General features: G+C 34.1%; 1 protein-coding gene across 5 annotated transcripts in view; it reads left to right on the forward strand.

Moving 5' to 3' along the window:
• LOC136337573 (sodium channel protein type 3 subunit alpha) overlaps positions 1-14,069 on the forward strand; it is a 149,728-nt gene that overhangs the window by 56,397 nt on the left and 79,262 nt on the right. For all 5 annotated transcript variants that reach the window (XM_066278941.1, XM_066278943.1, XM_066278940.1 and 2 more), the window contains exon 12: positions 9,647-9,937. In XM_066278941.1, coding sequence (XP_066135038.1) covers positions 9,647-9,937 — 291 coding nt within the window. The remainder of the gene's footprint in view (positions 1-9,646; positions 9,938-14,069) is intronic.

The raw sequence follows: 14,069 nt of genomic DNA on the forward strand, positions 1-14,069 counted from the left end.
TTAGAAAAAAATAAATCTAAAATTGTCTCTGAAGTTGGAGTGAAAGAAACTTTTTAGACATTATACATAAGAAAATGAGCTGGGGGTAGAAAATACATTTGGGATCAGGCTAACCATGCAATTATCTCATGAAACCTGAGGGGAAGTCGATTGTCAGTTTAATGTAAAAAAGATACATAACAGTAATATTTCTAATCATTGTGTCTTATTATAACATTTGAGGTTGTATTCTGAAGTTAATTAATCAAAAATGTTAACAAGGCCCTGGCCGGTTGGCTCAGCGGTAGAGCGTCGGACTAGCGTGCAGAAGACCCGGGTTCGATTCCCGGCCAGGGCACACAGGAGAAGCGCTCATTTGCTTCTCCACCCCTCCGCCGCGCCTTTCTCTCTGTCTCTCTCTTCCCCTCCCGCAGCCAAGGCTCCATTGGAGCAAAGATGGCCCAGGCGCTGGGGGTGGCTCTGTGGCCTCTGCCCCAGGCGCTAGAGTGGCTCTGGTTGCAACATGGCGATGCCCAGGATGGGCAGAACATCGCCCCCTGGTGGGCAGAGCGTCGCCCCATGGTGGGCGTGCGGGGTGGATCCCGGTCGGGCGCATGCGGGAGTCTGTCTGACTGTCTCTCCCTGTTTCCAGCTTCAGAAAAATGCAAAAAAAAAAAAAAAAAATGTTAACAAGAAAACTTTATATATACCCACTCTTCATTATCCTTTGGGTTTTCTGTAGCACTAACCATGTTTCTTGCAGCCCCTATAATGATATCAGGAAGGCATTTGCTATTAAATTCTAACTTTAAATTCTCATAAATATTAAAGGCTGTTTCGGGTATGGGCGTAGTGAATGGGATATTTATGTGTTAAGAAGAAGAGACAGAATAACAGTTTTTGATTAAAAGGAAAACAATATACAGTTGTCCCTTGCCATGATCGCGGTACACTTTTGTGTTCTCACTGTATCACAGATTTTTTTTGTTTGTTTGTTTTTTAATTGGTGTTTTTGGATTATTTCCACTTAATGTAATTTTGATATGTTTGATTTTAGGTCTGCTATTATTTTTCTGTTCATTTATTTATTTATTTTTATTAATTTATTGTGTTTACATAGATTCTAGTGTCCCCCCACATACATCCTCCCCTCCCTCATGTTCCCTAGTACATCCTCCCTGTCCTCCTCCCCTTAACACCCAATCCCCTTCCCTCCAGGATTTGCTTTTCTGCTCTCATCCCATCCTATCAGCCTATCATCCCCTTTCCCTCTGTCTGCTTTCCTTCTGGATCCTTTGATCCCGCCTCTCTCTCTATTCTGCTCCTCAGTTCATATTGTCCATCGGATTTGTATTGCAGATTTAAAAATTGTATTGCAATTTTTCACTATGTTGTGGAATTTTGCAATATGTAGCTATATTTATGTATTTATTATTTTTGCAGTAAAATAAGCATTTTCTAACCCCAAAATTGAAAACAATATAAAAAATATTAATTAAAACATATTAGTATTCACTGGTGAGTACCCATATAGAATTTTATATGTTGGTAAAACTACATAGGTTTAAGAGTGTAGAAAGTGATTAAGAGCACTGAAAGTGTTTATAAGAGCGTGGGACAGAGGGAAAGGGGATGATAGGATGGGATAAACCTGAAGGGAAAGGGGGAGGGTGCAGTAGGGAGGGGGGCAAGGAGATGTTGAGGGGAATATGGGGGAGGGGGGATGCATTCGAAGTGACCCTAGAATCTATGTAAACACAATTAATTAAATTAAAAAACACAAAAAAATTGTGGGAAAGGTTAATAACAGTGTGGAAAAGGTTTATAACAGTGTGGGGAGGGTTTATAAATCCTTGAAATATATATAAATAATAAAATAAATATAAGGTGACTACTTCATGAATTTTCGCCTATCACGGGGATTTCTGGAGCCTAACTCCCGCAATAGATGAGGGACAACTGTAAACTGAAAGGTAAATATCATGGAAAGACATAGTGATGTCTAATTTATGTCAATTACAATGCTTCAAAAACATCTGCCAACATTTGGTATGCTAAGGTTTATTGACCATTATACTAAGTATCTTATTGCTGTTTTGTTTTGCATTTTCTTTATGACTAATGATGTTGAGTATCTTTTCATGTTCTTATTTTCTATATGTACAGCTTTTATTGAGAAGTAGATAATCAGATCTTGTGCCATTATATTAGCTGAACTATTTGTTTTCTAATTATTAAGTTTTGAGTAGTCTTTATATACTCTGGGAATAAATCTTTCAGTCCATTGTGATATGTATGATATGTATGCTTTGCAAATATTTCCTCCCAACCTGTTACTTGCCTTTTCCTTCTCCTAATGGTACATTTTAAAATAAATTTTTAAATTTTTTTAATAATTGAATTTGATTGTGGTGACATTGGTTAACATAATTATACAGGGTTCAGGTGCCCAATTCTACAATACATCATCTGTACACTGTATTATGTGTCCGCTCCCTCAAGCCAACTCTTTGCTCATCACCATTTATCCCCCCCATACTCTCCTCTCCCTTCCCCCTACCCCAGCAATCACCACACTGTTGTCTGTGTTCATGAAGTTTTCTTTTTTTGTTCAATTTTTTGCTCTATCTCTCTTGCCCAACAACCCCAAACCCTGACAGCTGTCAGCCTGTTCTCTATGATGAACCTGTTTCTATTTTACTCATAAGTTTATTTTGTTCATTAGATTCCAAAAATAAGCGGAATCATATGGTACTTGTCTTTCTCTGACTAGCTTATTTCATTAAAATAATGATCTCTAGGTCCATCCATGCTGTCATAAAAGGTAAGATTTCCTTCTTTTTAAGGCCAAATAGTACTCCATTCTGTAAATGTACCATAGCTTATTTATCTATTCATCTATTAATGTGCACTTGGGCTGTAGCAATATTTTTTCAACTATATCTCCTTGGGCAAAGGAAAGGAGAAAAAAGATAAACAAATGAAACTACATCAAACTAAAGAGATTTTGCACAGCAAAGGAAACCATCAACAAAATAAAAAGACAATCCACTGATAAATCAGATAAGGGGTTAATATTCAAAATTTATAAAGACCTTATAAAACTTAATACCAAAACAAACAAACAATCCAATTTAAAAATGGGCAAAGGACATTACTAGACACTTCTATAAGAGGACATACAGATGGCCAAAAGACATGAAAAGATGCTGAACATCAGAACTAGTCATCAGAGAAATACTAAATAAAAACCACAATGAAATATCACCTCACACCTGTAAGAATGGCTATCATTAATAAATCAACAAACAGCAAGTCTGGCGAGGGTGTGGATAAAAAGGAACCCTTGTGCACTGTTGGTCATAATACAGATTGGTGCAGCCACTGTGGAAAGCAGTATGAGTTATCTCAGAAAATTAAAAGCGAAACTTCTCTTTAACCCAGCCATCTTACTTCTGGGACTATATCCTAAGAATCCCAAAACATAAATTAAAAAGAATGTATGCACCCTTGTATTCATTGCAGCATTATTTACAATAGCCAAGATCTAAAAGTTTTTAAGTTTGATGAAGTACAGTTTATTTAACTTTTTTTGTTTGTTTGATCATGATTTTGGTATTCTATCTAAAAAAATTTTTGCCAAATCAATGTCACAAATATTTTCTCCCATTTTTTCTTCTAAAAGTTATATAGTTTTGTATTAAGGTCAGTGGCCCATTTTAAGTTAACTTTTGTATAAAATATAATTTATGTGTTATCGTTTTGTATATACATATCTAATTATTCCAGCACTATTTTTTGAACAAAATATCTTTCCTCTACTAAATTGTCATTGAAACTTTGTCAAAACTCAGTTCTCCTTATGTGAGTGGGTCTATTTCTGGATTCCATCATGTTAAATTGACTTGTCTCTTTTTACACCAATCTCACTCTTTTAATTATTGTAGCTGTTTAATAAGTCTTGAAATCAGAGAGTGGTAGTTCTCCAACTTTTTTTTTCTAAGATGTTTGACTATTCTAGGTCCTTTGTAGTTTAATATGGGCTTTAGAATCAGCTTGATAATTCTAGTTTGGACAATTTCTATTGCTGTATCTTCATCCTTTTCCCTGAAGTGTCACATCTCCCATTAATGCCACGCAGTGTATTCTCCATCTCAGACATTGCAGTTTTCATTTTGAAAGGCTTGATTTACATCTCTTTTACAATCTCTTTTGTGTTTGAGCACACACAGAACACTAATAATATCTGTTTAAAATCTTCATCTGGTAATTCTAGCATGTATTATATATATTGGTTTTAATTAAATCTTTTCTTTATTATTGGTCCTCTTCCTGATTTTTTTACATTCTGAAAATCTTCAATTGAATTATAGACACTGTTAATTTTACCTTTTGTGTGATGAATACTTTTGTATTCCTATAAAAATCCTTGATCCTTTTTTGGGGACATAGTTACATTACTTACATAGTTTGATCCTTTTGCATCTTCAAACCTTTGGGCATTTATTAGGTAGAACTAGGGCAGCATTAAGTTTAGGTTAATTATTCCCTACTATTTGGTGAATGAAGATCCTTATTTATCCAACATTTCATTCATTCAGTGTCTTTAAAACCATTCTTACATGTATTCTGTCTATTCTATTGGTTATTTCAGGAGAGAGAGCAAAACTGATTCGTGTTACTATTTCTTGGCCAGAAACAGGAATACAAAAAAACTTTTGTACATAATGACTTTTTTTTTTTTTTAGTGAGAGAGACAGACAAACAGATAGAAAGTGAGAGAGATTAGAAGCATCAACTAGTAGTTGCAACACCTTAGTTGTTCATTGATTGCTTTCTCATAAGTGCCTTTACCGGAGGGCTCCAGCTGAGCCAGTGGCCCTTGCTCAAGCCAGTGACTTCAGGCTCAAGCCAGTAGTAACCTTTGGGCTCAAGCCAGCAACCATGGAGTTGTTTCTATGATCCCACGTTCAAGTCACCGACCTGGGGATTTCAAACCTGGGTCCTCAGTGTCCCAGGTTGATTCTCTATCCACTATACCATTGCTTGCTGTGGCTGTACTTGGTGCCTTTTGATATATAGTGATTCTTTTTGAAGATCTATGGTTCCAGATATTTGATGCATTATATGAATGACAGTATATCCATGGAATTGTTAATTTCAAAATTTAGCTTTTTAATAATGCTGAGTTACTTTGACGGTGCACAGCACATAGCATCAGCTTTTCTTTTTTTGAGACTTTTTTTTTTTTTTTTTGGTAAGACAAGAATTTAACAATGAATTGCTTAGCTGGTTACTCAGCCAAACCATACACTTAGCATATGCTGAGTATTCTGGCTTTGCTGTCTTCACCTTACCATTGAGTATAGAAAAGTAACATGGTTAAATTTATTGATGTTATAAGAAGCTATAAATAAACTTGGTAATACTTGAATATTTTATAAAGTATACCTCATTTTTGCCAGAAAGTTTTAGGTACTTAAGAGTTTATTTCAGATATCTACAAATAAAATACATTCGTAACATAATGAAGTCAAATAGTTATATATAAGGCAAAGGATTTCTTTATTTCAAAGTTTTAAACAAATGTCATAAGAAATAATATTCACAGATTGAATATAATTGTACTTTAAAACATTGTATTATTTCATTACCATTTATAAAAACAGACAGAGCAATGTCCTTGAAAATGCTATGCAGACATACAATACAGGAAAAAAAATATTCTGAAATGTATTCTTTAAGGTAAAATATGGCAACAATTAAAAGAGTATAAGCTTTTAAATTTAGAAATAAAAGTGCACTATATCTAATAGAAGTTTAAGGAAACTATTTACTTATTGAATAGGTCAGTTAAAATATGTCAGTTCTTGCCCTGGCCGGTTGGCCCAGTGATAGAGCAACGGCCTAGTGTGCAGGAGTCCCAGGTTCGATTTCCAGCCAGGGCACACAAGAGAAGCACCCATCTGCTTCTCCACCCCTCTCCTTCTCCTTCCTCTCTGTCTCTCTCTTTCCCTCCCACAGCCAAGGCTCCAATGGCCTGGGCGCTGAGGATGGCTCCATGGCCTCTGCCTCAGGAGCTAGAATGGCTGTGGTTGCAACAGAGCAACGCCCCAGATGGGCAGAGCATCGCCCCCTGGTGCGCATGTCGGGCACATGCGGGAGTCTGTCTGACTGCCTCCCCGTTTCCAACTTCAGAAAAATACAAAAAAAAAAAAAGGTCAGTTCTCTTTAATAAAAGTCCCTTATTAGATTCCAGTGATCTAATCATGATTTGATTCAGATTACCTTCATATATACAAAAATTTAAACTGATCCTAGGGTAACTGATCCCAGTGTTTTAATACCCACTCGGAGGGCACAGGATCAAACCAATTTTAGTTCCTCAATGACAACACAGGTCCCAATGACCAGTAAGTAGGCAATGCTGAGAAGAGGAGGGGCTTAGAGAGAGAAAGGGAGTGTTAATCTCCCCAGGAGATCGTTGTTGCCCCTCTATACCTTGAGTCTTGTTAACCACCTGTGACTCTTCAAAAGTTACTATTAATCAATGACTTCAGGAAGTCTAGTATCAGTTCCATTTTTATTTAGTGTCTGTTGATGGACCTCCTTATCCTAGTCATGGTTTAGATATAGAAAAAATGGCATATTCAGCTCAGTGGACTCACAAATCAAATGCAGCTTTCAAAGATGGAGAAAGACAAAAGCCAACAAAGAAATAATGCTTTGTCTTCAATATACAAATTGTTTTGCCATTTAATTTGTAATCTTTAAATGTTTAATACTGCTCAGCATAGCATTTTCCATAGTAATGTATAGTGGTCTGATAGAAAAAAATTAGGAGTAAGCTTTAGGACAAAATTGGAAATGTTAGTATTTAAAAGCTCTAAAATAATTAAAGGTAGAATTGAAACAGATATAGTTAATGTCTTATAATTTTGAGTGAGATTTTAAAACTGGGTTTTATGTTTAAAATGAAGTATAATCATAAGTAGTCATGTGGTTTTATTTTTAAAGAGAGATACAGTGATTTATAGAGCTTATTTTTAATCAGCAGCATTGTAAGAAGAGGAAAATGTTTTTCTTTGTGTAATTATTAAAGACTTATTTATTATTTGTCATAAGAGGAATCCAGCAAGCCATCTGTCAAAGTAATACTATTAATCTAAATAAGCTGGACATTGGCCATGTCACAGAACTAGGTATAAACAGGTACACAGACAGAGGTGACAGGAAACATCTGCCTTTGAGGGATCATCAAATCACTGGAAGTGGAACAAGTGACTGATTTGAGTTGATGAGTGACACAGAAAATGTGTTGTGCCAGGAGGTTACCACTGTTGCCTTAGAAATCTGTTTTGGTTTTGAGTTATTTGTACAGTTACCCAGAATAGGTAGGGAAATCACACCTTATGCAAAACAAATTCCGGAAGTGATTTAAATGAGCATGAGTTTCAGGATTATGGTAAGGGAATAATACTACCATCACTTCCTTTGTTTCTATAATGACAAGCGAGACAATAAATGATTAACACTGTGTGTTATAGGTTTTTGCTTATGCAAAGTGGAAAGGTGAATTAAGGACTTTAGTTTGATAAAGAGAAATATATGTATATTCATTCTTTTTTTTTATTAATTTTAATGGGGTGACAATAAATCAGGATACATATGTTCAGAGAAAACATCTCCAGGTCATTTTGACATTTAATTATGTTGCATACCCATCACCCAAAGTGAAATTGTCTTTCATCATTCTTTCAATGACATATATTATATATTTCCTATCTGTCAAACACAGTCAATTGCATTTTACTTACTACAGATAAGTCCTTCATTTATTAACTTTATTTTACATGTATTTATATTAAACATCCATATTTTAAAAGGGTTCTTAATATTTCTCATCTTTTATCATTGATGTTGTTAGAAGTTATACTGATAATCAAGAATTTAAAAGAAGTCGGGCTATTCAACTATATGTAATTTTATAAATATCCAAATTCTGAATTTTTTTTCATTTTAATGCTAGAGATTATCTTATACTGAGTTTTAGGTCTGTATTTCTAATGAATATAGTCTTCAATATAAATATACTTGTTACAATTTATGTGTTTCTAATTCAACACACAGTATATTTAGTACTATATGTAGTACTATGGTTTCCATCACTTAGATCATGTTAGAGAATTTGGCTCACTTTTTATTCATTTTCTTTAAGTTTAGATAGGATTCAGAAATGGAAGCTATTTAGAAGAGTTTGTTTCTCCTCAGGAAGGAAGAAACATGAAGTGCAACATGTTGTCTAAGGTTATAAATTAGTTGTATCTTTATTCTTTCCTAAAATACGCTTCTGTTATCTAGATCATTCTGACATAGTCTTTTATGAAATCTTGAAAAACCAACCCTATGTCTGTCCTGTTCTTCCCCCAACACTACCTCATTGGCTGAGACAACTGACAGTGTGATGCCTGCCTTTTTTTCATCTTTATTCACCAAACAGTAACTGAGCCCTTCTGCATGTCAGGTGATGTCCTAGAAAATGCGGACAAAAACATAAAACAAATTTCTTATCTAACTTATAGTCTAGTAGAAATGACAGAACATAACAATAAATTAGAGTTGTTTGTATTTAGCAAGGACATATGTAAAGAGTTGAACCAATATTCTCATAATTTAATCATTTCCTCTTCCGTGACTATGTTTAAAAACAGAAATATACCTAATAAGAACTCAGCTTTGGTATGCACTATATTGTTTCATATCCTCTCTAGTCATGATTAGATCATTTCCAGTTTAAAAATAATATTTATATAAATAAAAACATTTGCCATGCTTTATTTCAGAGTTGGCTGTTTTTCTTTAGCATGTATAGAAACTCAAAACGCTTAAGTATACTTAATGCTGAAGTATAGAAAAAAATATTGAAAATTTTCTCACAATCCCTTCAATGATTATTTTAGTACTTATTGACTGATATGTTAACCACTTGTTATTATTTATAGTAATAAAAACATTAAAAAGTTTAAAACTAAAGGTGCTATGTAGTAAATTAATCATATTAATCTCTGTGACTTACATGACCCCAAGGATATGAACTATAGTAATAAATATAATTCAAATGTAGTAAGATGATAAACTAACCAATACAGTCCCATTACTTCTATCTACAGGTAAAATAATAAACACTTTAAATACTTTGTGTTCACAAAAAAAAGGAAAAAGTATTTTGCTCTAGATTTAAAAGGAGAAAAATGCACCTCAGTTGTTCACAATTACATGTGGAGAAATCAAGCCTATAAATGAAATGAAATAATAACCAGACCAGCAACAACCACTAAGAAACATTTGCTTTTAAAATGTATAATGTATTTTTAGAAGAATAACTGTCCCCTGAAATAAAGCTAATCTCAACAGAATTTTTTTAAAGGGCTTTACAAGAGATCTGCCAAAGTAGACTTTTCTTGCCTTAACGGATAGGTTCACATACGGCTTTATAATATATAAAATTGTGTCATTATTAAGGAGGCTATCTTGTAGTAAAACACAATGAAATGACCAGAAGGCTAAATTTTACATATAGTTAATAGTCATAAATGGCAACATTTGTACCATTTAACTGTTTTCAAAGTCTTATGTTGTAAATAGTGCCTCGCTTTATTTTAAACAGGCAGTTGCAGCAGCATCAGCAGCTTCAAGAGATTTCAGCGGAATAGGTGGCTTAGGAGAGCTCTTGGAAAGTTCTTCAGAAGCATCAAAGTTAAGTTCCAAGAGTGCTAAGGAGTGGAGGAACAGAAGAAAGAAAAGAAGACAGAGGGAGCACCTTGAAGGAAACCACAAAGGACAGGGAGACAGGTTTCCCAAGTCTGAATCTGAAGACAGTGTCAAAAGAAGAAGCTTCCTTTTCTCCACGGATGGAAACCGACTGACTAGTGACAAGAAATTATACTCCCCTCATCAGGTATGGTTTTCTACTAAGTGCTTCAATTCATTCTGTCCTTGCTACTGCTTTTTAATTGCTGTTTTGTTTTGGTATATTTTTTATAATATCTGATTTAAATGAGGAACAGTTAACTAATAGTTAAAGTTATGTTTCTATCATAAACTATATTTAATTAGGACTTTTAGTAAACCATTAACTTTTAAATTAAGGCAATAAGCTTAAAATGTTGCAATATTTTGAAGCCATGTTTCTTGATCTTTTCCTTGGGGGGGGCAGTGAGGAGTGAAACCTATCAATCATACTTTTCAGGGAGACAGTTTTGCAATCTTTTGTTTATCTTTTTCCTTCTGAAACCCCAAATGAATTTATCTTCTTTACTTCTGGGTTTCCGCCTTTGTTATCTATGGTTCTAATTGCAACATATATGTGAATCTTGAAAAGAAATGTCTCTGGATTTTGCCTTTACCTTCTGATAGGAGAACAGCATGTTGTGAGTCTTCATTATTTTGATATGATGTCATGCTATGATACATCAGAATGAAATTCTGACCTAAATGCTCTTGAAGAGAACTAAATTGAAGATGGTCTATTTTTGCTCTGATTTAATGCCAACTAACCAATTTTTCAGTAGATTTTTCAAATCAAAAAGGAAAAAAATAGTTTCTACATTTTCTTTGTCAATAAATTTCTTCTACTACATAATTTGAAGAATAGTTATGAAATATATGATAAGCACAGTTATAACTTTGAACACTATTTGGTTCTATTAAAATTTTATATACAATGAATTATTAAGTGTTCTATCATTAATCTGGATCAGAATTATACTCCTTAAGATAATGTTTTGAAGGATGCTCTATATAATTAAAATTAACTTAGAACAAAAAAGTGTACATTAAACAAGGAGTATAATGTTCTCCTTATATAGAATAAAATCTTTTTTTAGAATTGGAGTGGTAAGTACAAAAGTCATTGCTTAGCTATTGGTTAAGAGGAAAAGGAATACACAAGTTATCAATGGATATATAATTTATAATTTATATTGAATATGTAAATAAAATAAAAAATTATTATTAATAATTTATAACTTGAATTTTCATATTAGGACAAAGTAGTTAGTTTTCCACACAAATAAATTTATAGGATGAAAACCATTTTCCTAGAGGTATTAATTTGCTCGTATTAAGATATCCAAGAACTATCTTGCATAAATACAACATAAGGTAGTACATCAGTATAAAACATTTAGGTTTAATTTGCACCTCGATAGGACTAGATTTTTTTTTTTAGCTTAAACTGTCATCCTTGATATCTTAGCATTATTAAGATTTTTAGGAGTCATTCAGATTAGTAGTATTTGACACCATAGCATAATGATTGATGTCACAAAGCTTGTGTTCATATTTCAACCCCAAATTAGTTCTGTGACCTTGGTCGAGCCACTTTTACCATGTAAAAGTTTTGTAAGTTGAGATAATAATGTTTACCTTAAATGGTTGTGAGAGATTAAGCAAAATATGGAATACTTACATGACAAATAATATAACTATTATTAAGTTAAAATGGGTAAGTGAATTCCAAATGAAGGAAGCTAAAAATTTCAGTAGTCTTGATTTACTTACAAATATATATGCATAGTAACAATATTTACATTAATATATCAACGTTTTAAAACAGTATTTATCTACCATTGTTTCATCTTAGTGCTCAAATAAAAAGTTGTGGATTAATTCATTCAGCTAATCAAAAAATATTTATTGATTATCTACTGTGTGGAAAAATAGTTCTAGTTGCTGAAAATACCTGACTGAACAAAAGGGATACAATTTACTGACCTCATGGAACTTTATATTAAAGGAGGAAACAGGCAATAAACAAGACAAATAACATATAGACTGTTTTGTAAAGTGGTAAGTGCTATGGGAACAAAGAAATAAAGCAGACAGGGGGGTCTAGGTCACTAACTAGAGGTAAACATTTTAAATAAGATGGTTTAAAAACTCACTGTAAAAGAGATATTTTAGCAAAGATTTAGAGGTGGCAAAAGAAGAGGCCACCTCATGGCAGAACACACCAGGCTCTTTCAGCCCTGATGAGTAGTGTGCCTGTAATGCTCTACGGGCAGCTGGTAGACCTGCGTGGAGTTGGCCAGGGAGATGTCAGAGTAGAGGGACATGAGATGACAACCAGGCTTTAAATACTAAAATCAGAATCAGAATATATATATATATAAATTTTATATGTACTTCATTTTATATTTGTAGCTAGATAGTAAGATAGGTAGATTAGTAGCAGATAGAAGAGATGATGATGAAGATAGATAGATGATAGATAGATAGATAGATGATAGATAGATAGATAATAGATAATAGATAGATAGTAAACGTTTAAAAATTAAAAGAAAGAGTCTATTTGCATTGATACTTACACACCTCAGTAAAAAGAAACAGAGAGTTAGCTCACATGCAAAAATATGCCAGAAGGAGACTAGAGTTTCTGGTTTAATAAACAAAGGACTCTCTCTGATGAGAAAGAGAATCAGTGAAGGTAGTGAGGACAAGAAGCATAAAATGGACAGGGTATATTTTCAAAACAAATGTATTTTTTGAAAATGTCAAGGCAGAGAAGCCATACATTATTTTACTTTTAAATAGATAATACATGCTCATAACACAAAATAGAAAAATATGTTGAAAGGTGTACAATGTAAGGTAAATCCCCCCAAAGATTTTGTCTATGTTGTTTGGACACACTGAGACAATTTATTTTAAACCAGAAGTTTTTTAGTTAGAATGAAGCATAATTGTTAAGTGACTGTAAACATTGATCAGATACATACATTTCATTTGAAATGCTATTAATTGGGTATATCTAACAAACACTGGCTTTACGTGCATTGGAACACCTTCAAAGTCCCTGCATCATCTTCCATCGTGACTCTCCCGATCTACCTCGAGTTCAGTCCCTACAGGGGAGATTGTGTTTTACAGACCTAATGTCCTCTACTCTCCCTTTTGTTATTGACAATTAAGAAAAAAGTACGGATTTACCTTCTTGGACCAAGTTAACATAAAACTCTGGGATGTATGTTTAGTCGTGCCTGAGGCAAAGGAAGATGATCATTTTGTTCCTTAAAGCCGAAACGCTTGTTTTCCCTGGAGAAAGGACCATCAGAGCTGTGGGTATTCCCTCCACTTGGCTGCATCTTCTAGTGTGTTATTTTTGGTTTCTTTTCTCTGAATACTATTTTTGTTATATTCTTTTCAGTTTCTATTGCCTTGAAAGCTGTGTTCACACCCATTATTATACTTTTCAAAGAGTGAATAGAAGTTGCAAATAAACGCAAAGATCTGGAACGCCTTTGAAAACATCCTGACATAAAAACATGCAAATTAAAGGCATGTCCAGGATACATTATGAATGTACCACATGCCACATACTCCAAACCAACATCATGGATACAGAATTCCAGTTTCCAGAAACAGTCTCTGAACTATCCCAGGGCTTAATATAAGACAAAGTTAGTACTCCTTTGAGTATAGGGTCAGGTCCAATGGCATAGAACCTGTTGGAACGTGTGGTGACTATTCAGATTCCTACTCTCTGCTTACTGAATCCCAATTCCAAAGGCAAGCACCTAAAAAGACAAACTTAAGTTTCAAAAACAAGTCTGAACATAACCATTATTACCCTGATTAAATTGAGTTGGAGAAGATTAAAAATCTTATATTTTATTTTGGGGGGCTAAATGAATGCCTTCACGATGTCTAATTTCTTGACCAGTCTGATGACTAGAAAATCAATTTAACCACTGTCTGGTGGTGAGTAGACAGACCTACTGCACAAACTGTGTCACAGACATGGTCACCGGTTGGACAGTCTAGGCCAAGAGTCCCCAAACTACGGCCCGCGGCTGCATGTGGTCCCCTGAGACCATTTATCCGGCCCCCGCCGCACTTCCGGAAGGGGCACCTCTTTTATTGGTGGTCAGTGAGAGGAGCATAGTTCCCATTGAAATACTGGTCAGTTTGTTGATTTAAATTTACTTGTTCTTTATTTTAAATATTGTAGTTGTTCCCATTTTGTTTTTTTTACTTTAAAATAAGATATGTGCAGTGTGCATAGGGATTTGTTCATAGCTTTTTTTTTT

This window comes from Saccopteryx bilineata, chromosome 5, assembly GCF_036850765.1.
Source record: "Saccopteryx bilineata isolate mSacBil1 chromosome 5, mSacBil1_pri_phased_curated, whole genome shotgun sequence".
Classification (NCBI taxonomy): domain Eukaryota; kingdom Metazoa; phylum Chordata; class Mammalia; order Chiroptera; family Emballonuridae; genus Saccopteryx; species Saccopteryx bilineata.